The following is a 13,621-nucleotide window of genomic DNA, read 5'->3' as shown; positions in this document are numbered from 1 at the left end:
GACTGTTACTGCCAAAGGAACTTAAACATCGCATTTGACAAAGCTTGCTGGTTTTGTTATACGTCAGTTCAGTGCACAGCAATGTTAACTTGCATGTAGCACCATTCGTATTTGGTCTCCTAATCAATCTTTTAGAATTCAGAAGTTCCAGTGATAACTGGAGGAAAAATGTCCTTATAGTAAAACATATGACTTTGGAACATTTAACACCAGGTGTGATTTTTATCATAGAGAAAACCAGCTTAGACCTGGAGTTCCTAATATGGTCATGACACCAACTACAGAATAAAGACATCTTCAGAGGTTTGTTACTGTGCTTCATTACTACTTGGTATAGCAGAATTGAAATCATTTGAAAAGACCACACACACAGATGTTATCCTTATTCTTATGCTTACAGTATTAAGATGCATCACAGAAGCAATGAAAGTCAGGAAGCCAGAAGTTTGAATAAAAAAGAGAATCTTAAACATTCTCATGTTGATCTCAAGTGATGTTGAGACTGCTGGGTGATGTCCTGGTGAGGCACAGTGACAGTGTAAAGGGTTTGACACCAGCAGGGGTCCCTAGAAACAAGAGGAATCAATGAGGAATCAAAAAAAATGTGCTCTGATGTCTGCATTGCCTAAATGACTAATCAATACTTTAACCAGTGTTTCACAGAATAAGGACCAAAACAAGACTTTAGTAGTGCAAACACCAAACATTAAATTAAGGCCATGCTGTTTGTTTGTGTTCTGTATCTTACCACACTAGATTTTGTCCTCCTTGTACTCGGTGGTGATGGAGTTGCCAGACTGGCACCGGTACTCTCCAAATTCTTCCCTGCTGTGGGAACCAGTGGTGATGGTCAGCTTGACAGGGACCTTCACATCTAACTCCTTCCTCACCACGTTCACAGTAAGCTTGGAGCGGGGAGGGATAGTCGCCGGCAGGGAGATCTGGACACACTTCTTCTCGGTTCTGGTGTTGCTGCTCCCTTTCTCCACAGTGAAGGTATTACTCAAAGAGAGGTTATTGCTCCCCTTCATCATTTCTACATTCACGCTAAAGGATGTTCCCATGGTGATCTCTGTTGCATTGCTAAAGCTAAAGTTGTCAGTGACGGAGCCCTCATACTCTCTGCACAGCTCAGTGGAGAATCTTTGTTCACTTTCTCCATGGTTCAGGCCACATATGGAGTCAAGGATAACTGATTTTACATTTTCTTCCTTCTTGTCCCAGAGAACCTCAGCTGTAATGGTGGGCTTTCCTGGCTTGAGAGGGCACACATGAGACAGTTGGTCATTGAACCCGCCATAGTTTGGAACATCACGAGAAGCTCTGGCCACTATCTTTGCCCCATGTCTGTCAACATGCTCGTACAGAACCCAGGCTCCTCTTTGCACCTTGTGAGAAGATGCTATATCATTAAAAGAGCCATGGCACAGGTTGGTCTCATTCTTCAGCACAATACTTCTTCCCTGATAGTCCACATGTTCATAAAGTGTTATCTGAGGATCCGTCAGGTCCTCCGTCACCATCTCCAGAGAGGAAATGCTGTCATTGTGCTCCACTCTGGCATATTCACCCTCTTCATAGACTTCCTGGGTACCACTGAAATTGACACCTGAGTATGTCACCCATGGATTCCCAATCACCTTCAGAGAGGAGATGCAGTCATTAAAATTCTCCTGAACTAAGTTGGAGACAGAGGAGGTGAACTCTCTGCTAATGCCCTCAAAGTTAAAATGCTCATAGATGATGATCTTGCTCATGGTGTCTGGAGGAGACCGTTTCCCTGAAGTCTGTGCAGAAGAAGAGGATAGTGAGCTCATAGAGACTGTGCAGGGCTCTTATACCTGCTGTTTGAGAGCACATGATACATGTGTAGGTGGAGTCAGAGGCTCATACTGCCAATTACCAATTAAGGTAAAGACTGAATCTTGTTCAGAGCCAACAGGCTTAAGATGCCTCATCATTTATTCCCAGTAAGCAGATATGTGCATTCTATGGTGTGCTGCAACTGGCATGATGCTTCTTTACTGACATGAAACAATGCCTACCGGTGTGAATAAGTGAAGATTAAAAGTTAAACAAATATCACAAATGTGTTTGTAGTTTATTAGGTTAATCTCACATTGAGAATTCTAACATTTATCATAGTAGAAGTATACACAATAGAAATGTATCATTATTATTTTTAATTAATGGCAATAATTAATGGCACCCCTAGAGATTGTTAAAAGTTGTATTTTTAATGATATTGTTGCTGTTTGCTGCAGATGACAGGTGTCCTTTGGATAGACCTGAGCTCCACCTTCACAAAGTGTTGGATTGGTTTCTAAACTTCACTCTTGGTTTGTTCCCCACCTACTAAGTCTGCATTCCCACCCATATTTAGCCTAAAAGTTCTGAATGTTGTCCCCAGTAACGTGTTACGTCTGGGCTTGTGTAAGAGTGAGAGAGTCGCAGACGTACGCAGATGGGAAATCAGCGTGGTAAATAAACGGCACGACTATCGAATGACAAAAGAGTAAAACAGAATCGTAATCCCAGTCTGAGCAAAGGTAAGAAAAGGTATATATCCAAAAACGTCAGCAGAGCAATGCGAAAGTCCAAACACGAGAAAACCAACGGCACAATCAAAAACGCTCAGGAGGGTTCAGCGGAACAATACTTCGCATTGTAGTAGTGCTAAATCTGGGCTGTCGTGGGCTTACCCTAATGGGCTGTTTGTAAAGCAAGATTTCTTGTGTATCTAGCTTACTTTAACCCATGTGATATATGACCACACAATTTTTACATTTCTAGTATTTCTAGGGTATTTTCTCTTATTATTCAATATTCATTATTATTTATGGCACTTCTAATGCAAACACTGACATCTGGACAATCAGGCAACATATGGTTAAAAATATGTGGACACCTAATTATTGATTTTAGGTGTTTCAGCCACACCCATTGGTAACAGGTGTATAAAATCAAGCACATAGTCGTGCAGTCTCCATAGACAAATGTGGGCAGTAGAATGAATTATAATGACTTTGAATGTGTCACTGTCATAGGATGCCACCTTCGCCACATGAAATGTCCATCTTGCCGGATATCCTGATATCCTATATGTCTGATCAATTGTAAGCAAAACAATGTCCATGAATAATTTAAGTTCATTGTTGTGTGTGTGGTTTTTTTTTTTTTTAGTTTTTGTTTTTTTTAGTTAGTGTTTGCTAAAAATGTAGAGTTATGGGGCTTTAACGCATCTACTTTGTCATTGTGTGAAATTGCACATTAAGGCTTACCCTTAGTTGCTAGATACATAGTTTACACTCAGCCATGAAAACAGAGGCCTATTGGTCGATCATTCCACAGGCTGTAAGAAGCGATTCTTTAAGTTCAACAGTAAAATGCTCTTTGCACTTTCTCTGAACTTAGAAAACCTACTCGAGGTCAGTGGGGACTTGTTTTTGGACTGGGAGTTACACATGATGTAGCCCTAATAGTATATAGTATTTCCTCTGACACACACACACACACACACACACACACACACACACACACACACACAGCATTCCAATACAACAAAGGAGGCCCTGAAATGTAAAGTAGCTGAAATCCTATCAAGCAAAAATAGGAAGCCATTCGTTTTCAAAACTGCAGCAACTGGTCTCCTCAGTTGCCAAACACTTACAGGGTGTTGGTAAAAGAGAAAGTAATGCAACACAGTGGGAAACATTCCCTCGTCCCAACTTTTTTCAAACGTGTTGCTGGCATCAAATTCCAAATGGGCATATATTTTTCAAAAAACAAAATTTCTTCATTTCAGTATTTTATAGGGTGTCTTCTGTCTTGTCTGTGTACTATTTCTGAATAAATACAGGGTTTACATGATTTGCATTCTTTTTTTATTTACGTCTTGCACAGCGTCTCAACTTTTTTGGAAAAGGGGCTGTAGTTTGTCTGAGCAATATGCTTGCACATATCCACATTTGTAGTGCCGGCTCAGCTACTCCTACTTTAAACGGGTAGTAAAAGTGCAATACAGAAGCCTCTAATAAGCCTTTTACTGCTAATAAACTGAGAGAATTAACACAAAATCTGCTTCTTCTTATAGATTTAGTCGGAAGATCTTCACCGCTCTTCAGAATAACAGAATCACATGTTTTGTTGGTCTTCTACAACATGGGGATATAAAGCAGAACTTTAGGGCTTTGGGCTTTTGTTTGATATTTACTTTTAAGATAGTAACCAACATCCAGTCCCACCGTTTACTGCAAGTTACCAAAGACACCTCTGTGCTTTTGGGCAGCCACTGCACCCTGAAATGCACTTTCATGCTCTGTGAACCGTTTCTGCATGTTTATCACCTTGACCACAATCAAGCCTTCATCTTTGTTGTTGTCATTCTGTGGCTGTGGGTCACCTACATATTTTCAAGGTAATGACTGAAATCAACAGCGTAGGAGGAAGGTGTGAAAGAAAGGGGGATAAGGTGTTGGCAAATTTCATGAGGGATGGACTAAAATAAATGGCTCAATGTTTTCAAAAAGTCTGGTTTCATTAAAAGTAAGTTGCAGCAGCACAAAGTACAGCATTGTAATGGAAATGGGATCCTCCTTACCAGTTAAAGACACACTACCCTTAAAAATAAATTCACCATGCACAGAATCAATTTCCTGGTGAGTCAAGCCCAACAGAGTTTGAGAAACATGCACAAAACCTGCTCCTTTTTGGTGCTTGTCCTTTAGACTGATTTTTTCTCCTTCAGTGCTGGACAGCCAACGATAAGATGACCGAATTCATGACAATAAAAACGGACGATGGTTTAGATTTTCTCGAATTCCTAAGATATTTCTCTGTATTAGTCTGAGATGTTTATCGATGCAAAGGCAAAGCGAAAGTACTTTTGAGTGAACATGAATGTGTCAGCACACTCTGCAGCCAGTGCCACAGCAGTGACTATTAGTTCATTCAAATGCACCACAAACTTCTCCGGTAATGAATTTTTAAAATATTCTGGTAAAATAAGTTCAAGCTGCTTAAAATTAGTCACCTTTCTGGACGGACACCATTTATTGAAAAGCGTACCCTTCTCACGGGCAAACTCAAAAGTCTAATCGGTAGATTTTAAATGACTACAGCGTTTTTGGCGATAAGCCTCAGGAACCATTTCATAAGCCTTTAAAATAGTGGCTTTTAGTGAATCGTAAATTTAAAAAAATAATATTTATTTACTGTAATCTCCTGTCTTGTCTCAACAGACCACAATCGAAGCCCAAGAGTGAAAAAACACTCAGCTACTTCCACGTTAAACAGGTATTAAAACTACAGTACAAAACATCTAATAAACCTTATACTGCTAATAAACTGAGAGAATATACACCATATATGCTTGTCTTCCCGCAGCCTTGGTCAGAGATCGCCAACTCTTTTCAGAATAACAGACGTCCTTCACATGTTTTGTTGGTCTTATACAACATGGGGCTTTGAAACACAACTTTGGGGCTTTGGGCTTTTGTTTGATATTTACTTTTAACAAAGTAACGAACATCCAGTCCCACCGTTTACTGCAAGTTACCTTAGACACCTCTGTGCTTTTGGGAAGTCACTGCACATAGACATGGTGTCAACACCTTTATTGCCATCATTGCAGCACCTTGACCACAATCAAGCCTTTATCTATGTTGTCAGACTTCTGTGGAAGTAATGGCGACTTAATAATGTGAGAAGAATGGATGCTGTGGCTGTGGGTCACCTACATACTTTCAAAGTAATGACTGAAAACAAGAGTGTAAGAGGACGGTGTGAAAGAAAGGGGGCTTTAATGTTGGGGGGTCAGGAATTTATCTGAGAAGGTCTGTGCTTTAATCTCAGCACCAATTTAATAACAATTTAGAATGACTTTTTCATTTTCCTCATTTTGGCTCAGTCTGTTGGAACAAAACCTTATATCTCAATTTAATTCTTTTTTTCTTTTAGTTTTTGGCATGATTTTGGCATGATGATTGGCAATGCGTGTAAATTTCATAAAGAATGGACTGCTGAAATAAATGGCTCAAAATGACTTGGAAAAAAAGTCTGGTCCGTTGGTTTACATTACAAGTAAAGTAAGCTGCAGCAGCACAAAGTACAGTAAAGAGCAAAAAAGGAGCAAAACAAGAGCAGTGACTTATAGCTTCATTGGCCATCCATCCATCCCCCAAGCCGCTTCTCCATCAGCGTCGCAGGTATCCCAGCAGTCCTCGGGCGGAAGGCAGGATACACCCTGGACAGGTCGCCAGTCCATCGCAGAGCAGACAGACAGACACAGTCACTCACATCTAGGGACAATTTAGCACGTCCAATTGGCCTGACTGCATGTCTTTGGACTGTGGGAGGAAACCGGAGAACCCGGAGGAAACCCACGCAGACACGGGGAGAACATGCAAACTCCACACAGAGAGGACCCCGGTCACCCGGCCGGGGAATCGAACCCAGGCCCTCCTCGCTGTGAGGTGACAGCGCTACCCACCGTACCGCCTGAATGCATATTCACAGTGTCTATTCTCAGTGTCTATTCTCAGTGCCACTTCTCAATCCCTATTCTCAAAGCCTATTCTCACTGTCTATTCTCAATGCCTATTCTCACTGTCTATTCTCAATGACTATTCTCAGTGCCTATTCTCACTGTCTATTCTCACTGTCTATTCTCAATGCCTATTCTCACTGTCTATTCTCAATGACTATTCTCAGTGCCTTTTCTCAATGTCTATTCTCAGTGCCTATTCTCACTGTCTATTCTCAATGACTATTCTCAGTGCCTTTTCTCAATGTCTATTCTCAATGACTATTCTCAGTGCCTTTTCTCAATGTCTATTCTCAGTGCCTATTCTCACTGTCTATTCTCAATGCCTATTCTCACTGTCTATTCTCAATGCCTATTCTCAGTGCCTTTTCTCAATGTCTATTCTCAGTGCCTATTCTCAATGTCTATTCTCAATGTCTATTCTCAATGCCTATTCTCACTGTCTATTCTCAATGACTATTCTCAGTGCCTTTTCTCAATGTCTATTCTCAGTGCCTATTCTCACTGTCTATTCTCAATGTCTATTCTCAGTGCCTATTCTCACTGTCTATTCTCAATGACTATTCTCAGTGCCTTTTCTCAATGTCTATTCTCAGTGCCTATTCTCACTGTCTATTCTCAATGCCTATTCTCACTGTCTATTCTCAATGCCTATTCTCAGTGCCTTTTCTCAATGTCTATTCTCAGTGCCTATTCTCAATGTCTATTCTCAATGTCTATTCTCAATGCCTATTCTCAATATCTATTCTCAGTGCCTATTCTCAAAGCCTATTCTCAATGCCTATTCTCACTGTCTATTCTCAATGTCTATTCTCAATGCCTATTCTCAATATCTATTCTCAGTGCCTATTCTCAAAGCCTATTCTCAATGCCTATTCTCAATATCTATTCTCAGTGCCTATTCTCAAAGCCTATTCTCAATGCCTATTCTCAGTGCCCCACGACCCTGACGGAGAAGCGGCTTGGGAAATGGATGGATGGATGTTCTCAGTGCCTATTCTCAATGTCTATTCTCAGTGTTGTCAGTGCCTATTCTCCAGCTGCAGTGTTACTTTGTGCTGAGTCTGGAATGCTTTTCCTCTCTGCTCGTGCAGGCTGTGTGAGGCCTGGGCGACTCTTTAACTGGATCTAATATGAGGGGCAACATCAAAAGAAGCTACAGTAAGAGTGAAACAGGCCTTAATCACTTCGGCCTGTGAAAATGTGTATCTTTTCTTGCTTCTCTCCCTGCAGCATTTTGATGTCGTTTGCTCTGGGGTGCATAATTTCCGTTGAACAGGCGGTGTGAAACATTCTCACTTTCACTTTTCAACTTGGAAACACTAAACACAACTGCAGTCATATTTAATTCATTTGAATATTTACCTTCCAAAGCTCTGTGATTCATGCTGCCATATTACTGCACATACAAACATCACTGACTGGATTCCTATTGACGATGTCTTCACCTGTGCTGTTCCACTGTTTAGGACGACTTCAGTGATACGATTCAGAGTGCGTGGCGAACACTCCAGCTCTGGAATGATGGCAAAACTCTCTCAGTGAAGTGGTGTGCAGGTGTGTTTTGGTCACTTTCCCACTGTCCCAGTCCAGCTGTGATAAAGTCCTAAAGCCCAAATATCCCAAAAGGTAAAGCTCTCTCAGTGAAAGAGTGATGTGCCATATACAGCAAATTTAAATATAAAAACACACAAACTGTTATGTAAACAGTTGTACTTTTAAAACTGTTCTATTGAACCTACACTGGGGTTATCCAACAGTTCTAGCTGTGGGCCTTTATTGACTTTTAAAAGGTTAGTGAACGTCCAGTCACACAGTTTACGACAAGTTGTCAAAAACACCTCTGTGCTGCCAGGAAAGCAGGTATTACGCTCTAATATGCACGTAGACATGGTGGTAAAACCTTATGACCTTATTAGTTCTGCATATGTAACACCTTATCCACAAACAACACTGATGTGGTGGTGTGTTAGTGGGTGTTGCGCTGGTCTGAGTGGTCTGAGTTTTTAAACACCTCAGTGTCGCTGCTGGACTGAGAATCGTCCACCAACCAAAAATATGCAGTCAACAGTGTCCTGTGGGCAGCGTCCTGTGACCACTGATGAAGGACTAGAGGATGACCAACACAAACTGTGCAGCAGCAGATGAGCTACTGTCTCTGACTTTACATCTACAAGGCAGACCAGCAGGGCAAGAGTGTCTAATAGAGCGGACAGTGAGTGGACACAGTGTTTAAAAGCTCCTTTCAGAGGGCTTGAAAGACGTTTTGGTGATTTTTTGGGGTGACTATAGACTATAGATCTGAGGTAAATGTAAAATTGGGTGAATTTGATTTTTCAGAATTGTTTTCCTTTAATGTTTAGGTTTTTTCACAATTCAATTCAAACTCCAAACCCCAAATGAAGTCTGTTTATTTTAATGATAAGTCAAATCTATATTTGTATTTCAAATCTATAATCTGTATTTCAGGCTTGTGTCTGCGATACATAACGCCAGCTCACTGTACTGGAGAATCTCCTGCATGAACTTCCGGTTGGAAAGGTGTTTCACAATACTGGTCAAAAATGATCCATTTTAATGCTATTTCACTCATGAATTCAGTGTTTCTGTGCTATATCCTTTCAGATCAGTTCACTTCATCATTTCATCGTTTAATATGCCAAGTGTTCGTTGGATATCTTTTTTTTTGATCACCACAAATCATTTCCACTCTTCTTCTCTTGCTTGTATTACTCCATCGTGTTAATAAGTGTGATAAGAATAAACACATCATAGGAACAGTGTTGTTAACATGATTATTTTAGCAGGGAATTAGCCAAACAGTAATTTAACACTTGAAATATGTTCCTTTTTCACTTCAAACATCACACAACATATCGCCGTTAACCGATAACACTGACATTGAACTGTAGTGAAACAGTAGTGAACAGCAGTGAACTGTGGTGCCATCTCGGTGCATACGTGCCTCACAAATGACAACTACATGTTTGTGCCCATTACACAGGCCTGGTGCACTGAGAACACCAGCTGCTGAGTCTTTGGCAGCTGTGCAGACCTCGAACCACTTCCTCTCCACTGGGCCTTCCGTATATTTCAAACACTAAATGCATTATTGATTTGGCCAAATCACTGTGAATATATGTTTTTTATCATTTTATATATATATATGTTTTTTATCATTTTATATATATATATATATATATATATATATATATATATATATATATATATATATATATATATATACAGTACTGTGTGAACGTTTTAGGCATCTAAGCAAATTTTTAAACAATTGACCTCACCAGTGAGTTTATCACAATATACATTAGAATAAAGTCGTATTCATAATTCAAATAAACATAAAAACAATAAAAAGTAACAAGAATTTCTTGGGTCCATATTTTTCCTTCGCACCTTCACAGCCGCCACAGAGACTCGTTAATATCATCAATTACATCATGAGCTCAATTTACTGAGCACTGATTCAAACCAGGAGCTGCTTTTTAACTACATATAATACGGGGCTTCCTCGAGGCGAGGCTTGGAGATGGTTAATCATTACTAATTAATATTCTATCATTTGTTTATTCACTTTTTTTTAAACTACACAAATAAATAAGTTTTGAAAATGTGTCTTGGGTACCTAAGACTTTCACACTATGATCCCTGATAATAAAAAATGAAATATGTAATGAATACCTGTAATATTAAATGATGAACTGTTTTTTAAAGATAAAGAAACGCAGAAAGTAGAAACACAGGAATCGAAGTGGGTCACTTTGGACCCATGCTGTGCAGTAGAAAGGTGCTGATATAAAAGGCCGGGGAAAACAAATCAACATAAACATAGGTGATGATCCAAAGCCAGTTAATTCAGGAATACATGGAATCCTGGATGAGGCAATCGATTTGTTGCAAGCATATAGAAAATAAAAACAATTTTTTATTGTGTAACTTGGTACCATAATTTACCCTTATGTTACTGACTTGTAACCACTAGATTTATTATCTTATTATTTGTTAATGGATAGAAATGTAACACCTATTTCAGGTAAGCACTACTTATTTTCATGTTATCCAACTCTACTGATATGTAATATTCTCTCCTTTCCTCCCCTCTTCTTTCCTCTCCTCTCCTCTAGTCTCATATTTTCCCCAGTTCTCTCCTCTTCTCTATTCCCTTCTTCTCCTTACTTCTCTCCTCTTCTGTCTTCTATTCTCTTCTTCTCTCCAGCCTTCTCCTCCCCAGTTCTTCCATCTCATCTATTCTCCACTCCCAATTCCCTCCTTTCTGTCATTCTCCTCGCCGAGGTTTTGATGCATGGACTTTGAGTTAGAATTAAATGAACAAGATAATGTAAACGATGTAAAAAGCTCAGTTCTATGAAACCTTACAGAGTCTAAAGAGCTTAATGCCTGTAAAAGCTGACTTATGAAAAGTTATTATATGAAATGGTGATGAAAGCACTGCTCCACTATGGCCACAAATTACAAATCAGTTTATTATTTTTTATTCATTAATTGTAAATTATTGAATTAATTGGGGAAGTCTAGACTTCTTCCGCAGTGGTCTTAATCCTAAGTTCTACACCCAAGTCAGTTTTCAGAAAAGGAGCTGTCAGTAACGAATACTAAAAATGGGCAAACACACATTATGTGTATTCAATTTGGGGTAGCTGGACATGCTGGACATCCAGCTCTGTCTGCTGTCAGCACTTGCTTCCTCCAGTAATAAAAATGTGTGTCATTGTGAACGTTTGGTCACAAGGGGGCGCTAAATTCACACTTAATCACAGCTACATCAGAGTGCCTACATCAAACATAATGGTCCAAACAACATTCATTTCTGTCAAATAAGCCAAATGTTGTTTGGGACTCAGTAAATAACCATGAGCTCTTTTCACTCTTGCTGAAGGGACAATTCTGACTTCTTGCTTTTTCTTTTTGGTTTTTGTTTAAATGCAAGCAGCAAATATTGTTTCAAATCAGGTTAGTTCAGCGCTTTCTTCTCCAGCCCGTTCCTCCCTCCAGCAGTACGCAAAAGTTTGATCATCCCCAGGCACACAAAGTCTTGTTGATATTCTTGCTACACAAACTCCTTTAAGAACGAGCTGAAATATTGCGGATCTGCGAAAGTTTTGTGCCCAGTTTCTATTTGATGATGATGCTAGACTGTGCCCATGTGTGCATGTGTGACAATGTCCTGCAGACTTACATTTTTAAATTTGAATTTGATGTCAAAGTATTTACTGGGCATCCAGTACCACATGGCATGGGTTTGGACGCTGTGCAAAATAAATGTAAATAAAAACCAATAGACCCATATTTTACTCACAACAGAACATAGAACACATATCAAATGTTCAATGTACAACATTTTACCATTTCATGAAAAACATTAACGTTTAGATCTTGATGGCAGCAACGCATCTTAAAGTTGGGACAGGGCCATGTCTACCTTTGTGTAGCATTCCCCTCTTCTTCAACAACATTCTGTAAACATCTGGGAAGTGAGGAGAGCAATTGCTGGACTTTTGGGAGAGGAATGGTGTCCCATTCTTGTCTCATGTAGGATTCTAGCAGCTCAACAGTCCTGGGTCTTTTTTCTCTGGTTTTTCGTTTCATGATGCGCCCAATGTTTTCTATTGGTGAAAGGTTTCTGACTGCAGGCAGGTCAGTTCAGCACCCGGACTCATATGAACATTTGTTCTAAAACCTTTATACGCTGTTCAGCATTGATGGTGCCTTTCCAGATGTGTGAGCTGCCCACAACATAGGCACTAATGCAACCCCAATCCATCAGAGATGCAGGCTTTTGAACTGTCCAAAGTCTTGACATTTTTACATTGAGGACATTTTTCTGAAACAGTTTTCACAGATTGGTGAACATCTACCCATCTTTGCTTTGGAGAGACTCTGCCGCTCTAAAACATTCTTTTCATATCCAGTCATGTGAGTTAGTAGCAAATTGCTCCTCCAGCCTTTTGTTGCAACTTTTTAAAGATGCGTTGGTGCCATCAAGTTCTAAATGATTTAATGTTATTCATAAAATGGTAAAATGCCTCCATTGATTATACAGTGTTCCATAATTTGAAACTGAAAGAAGTGGAGAGTGAGTTAGCCCTATATTGTTATTTATATGTGTGTGTAAAGAAACTGTTGCACAGTCTGGCTGTGAGGGCCCAAATGCTGCAATACCTTCTTCCAGATGACAGAAGAGAGAACAGTTCGTGTGAAGGGTATGTGGGATCAGTCACAATGCCAGTGGCTTTTTGGATTCAGCAAGTGGTGTAAATGTAATGGAGAGGAGCAAGAGCCTGATGATCTTTTCAGCTATCCTCACTATTTGCTGGAGGGTCTTGCGGTCAGAGGCAGTGCAATTCCCAAACCAGGCAGTAATGCAGCTGCCTGGTTTAAAGGTGGTAAGGTGGGAGATGAGCGCTTGTAGGGAGATGGGTGGGTGAGAGATTAACACCTGTCTGTGCAGAAGGTGGTAAGAGGTGATGGATGGGAGATGAGTGCACCTTAGCTTCTTCAGAATATAGAGACACTGCTGGGCTTTCTTGTTTATGAAGCTAGTATTCAGAGTCCAAATGTGGCTCTCCACTAGTTGAACACCAAGAAACAATCTCCACAGGGGAGTTGATGCTGAGGAGAGTGGTCACTCTGTGCTCTACTGAAGTTGGCAACCATCTCCATTGTTTTGTCCACATTCAGATGTAGGTTGTTGACTTTGCACTAGTCTGTCAGTTGCCGCACCTCCTCCCTGTATGTCGACTCATCGATCTTGCTGATGAGACCAACCACAGTCGTGTCCTCAGCATAAAATATGATGTGGTTAGAACTGTGAGCTGCCGCGCAGTCGTGAGTCAGCAAAGTGAACAGCAGTGGACTGAGAACACTACCCTGGGGGGCTCCAGTGCTCAGTGTGATGGTGTTAGAGATGCTGCTCACAATCCAATTGCAGAGGGAAGTGTTCAGGCCCAGCATGCTCAGCTTTCCAACGAGATGCTTAGGGATGAAGGTGTTGAATGCTCAACTGAAGTCTATGAGCATAATAGATATACCGAGACTCCT

General features: G+C 40.3%; 1 protein-coding gene across 1 annotated transcript; it reads right to left on the bottom strand.

Annotated features, from left to right (window-relative positions):
• Positions 1-400: 400 nt before the first annotated feature.
• LOC108410464 (epidermal differentiation-specific protein-like) lies at positions 401-1,775 on the bottom strand. Its single transcript, XM_017681549.2, has 2 exons — positions 749-1,775; positions 401-566 (listed from the first exon to the last, which is right to left on the bottom strand). Exon 1 carries the CDS (start codon positions 1,755-1,757, stop codon positions 753-755), a length of 1,005 nt encoding a protein of 334 aa, XP_017537038.2. The 5' UTR covers positions 1,758-1,775; the 3' UTR covers positions 401-566; positions 749-752.
• Positions 1,776-13,621: the final 11,846 nt, after the last annotated feature.

This window comes from Pygocentrus nattereri, chromosome 9, assembly GCF_015220715.1.
Source record: "Pygocentrus nattereri isolate fPygNat1 chromosome 9, fPygNat1.pri, whole genome shotgun sequence".
NCBI classification, from domain to species: Eukaryota; Metazoa; Chordata; class Actinopteri; order Characiformes; family Serrasalmidae; genus Pygocentrus; species Pygocentrus nattereri.
This window is presented reverse-complemented; position numbering and strand designations above follow the sequence as displayed.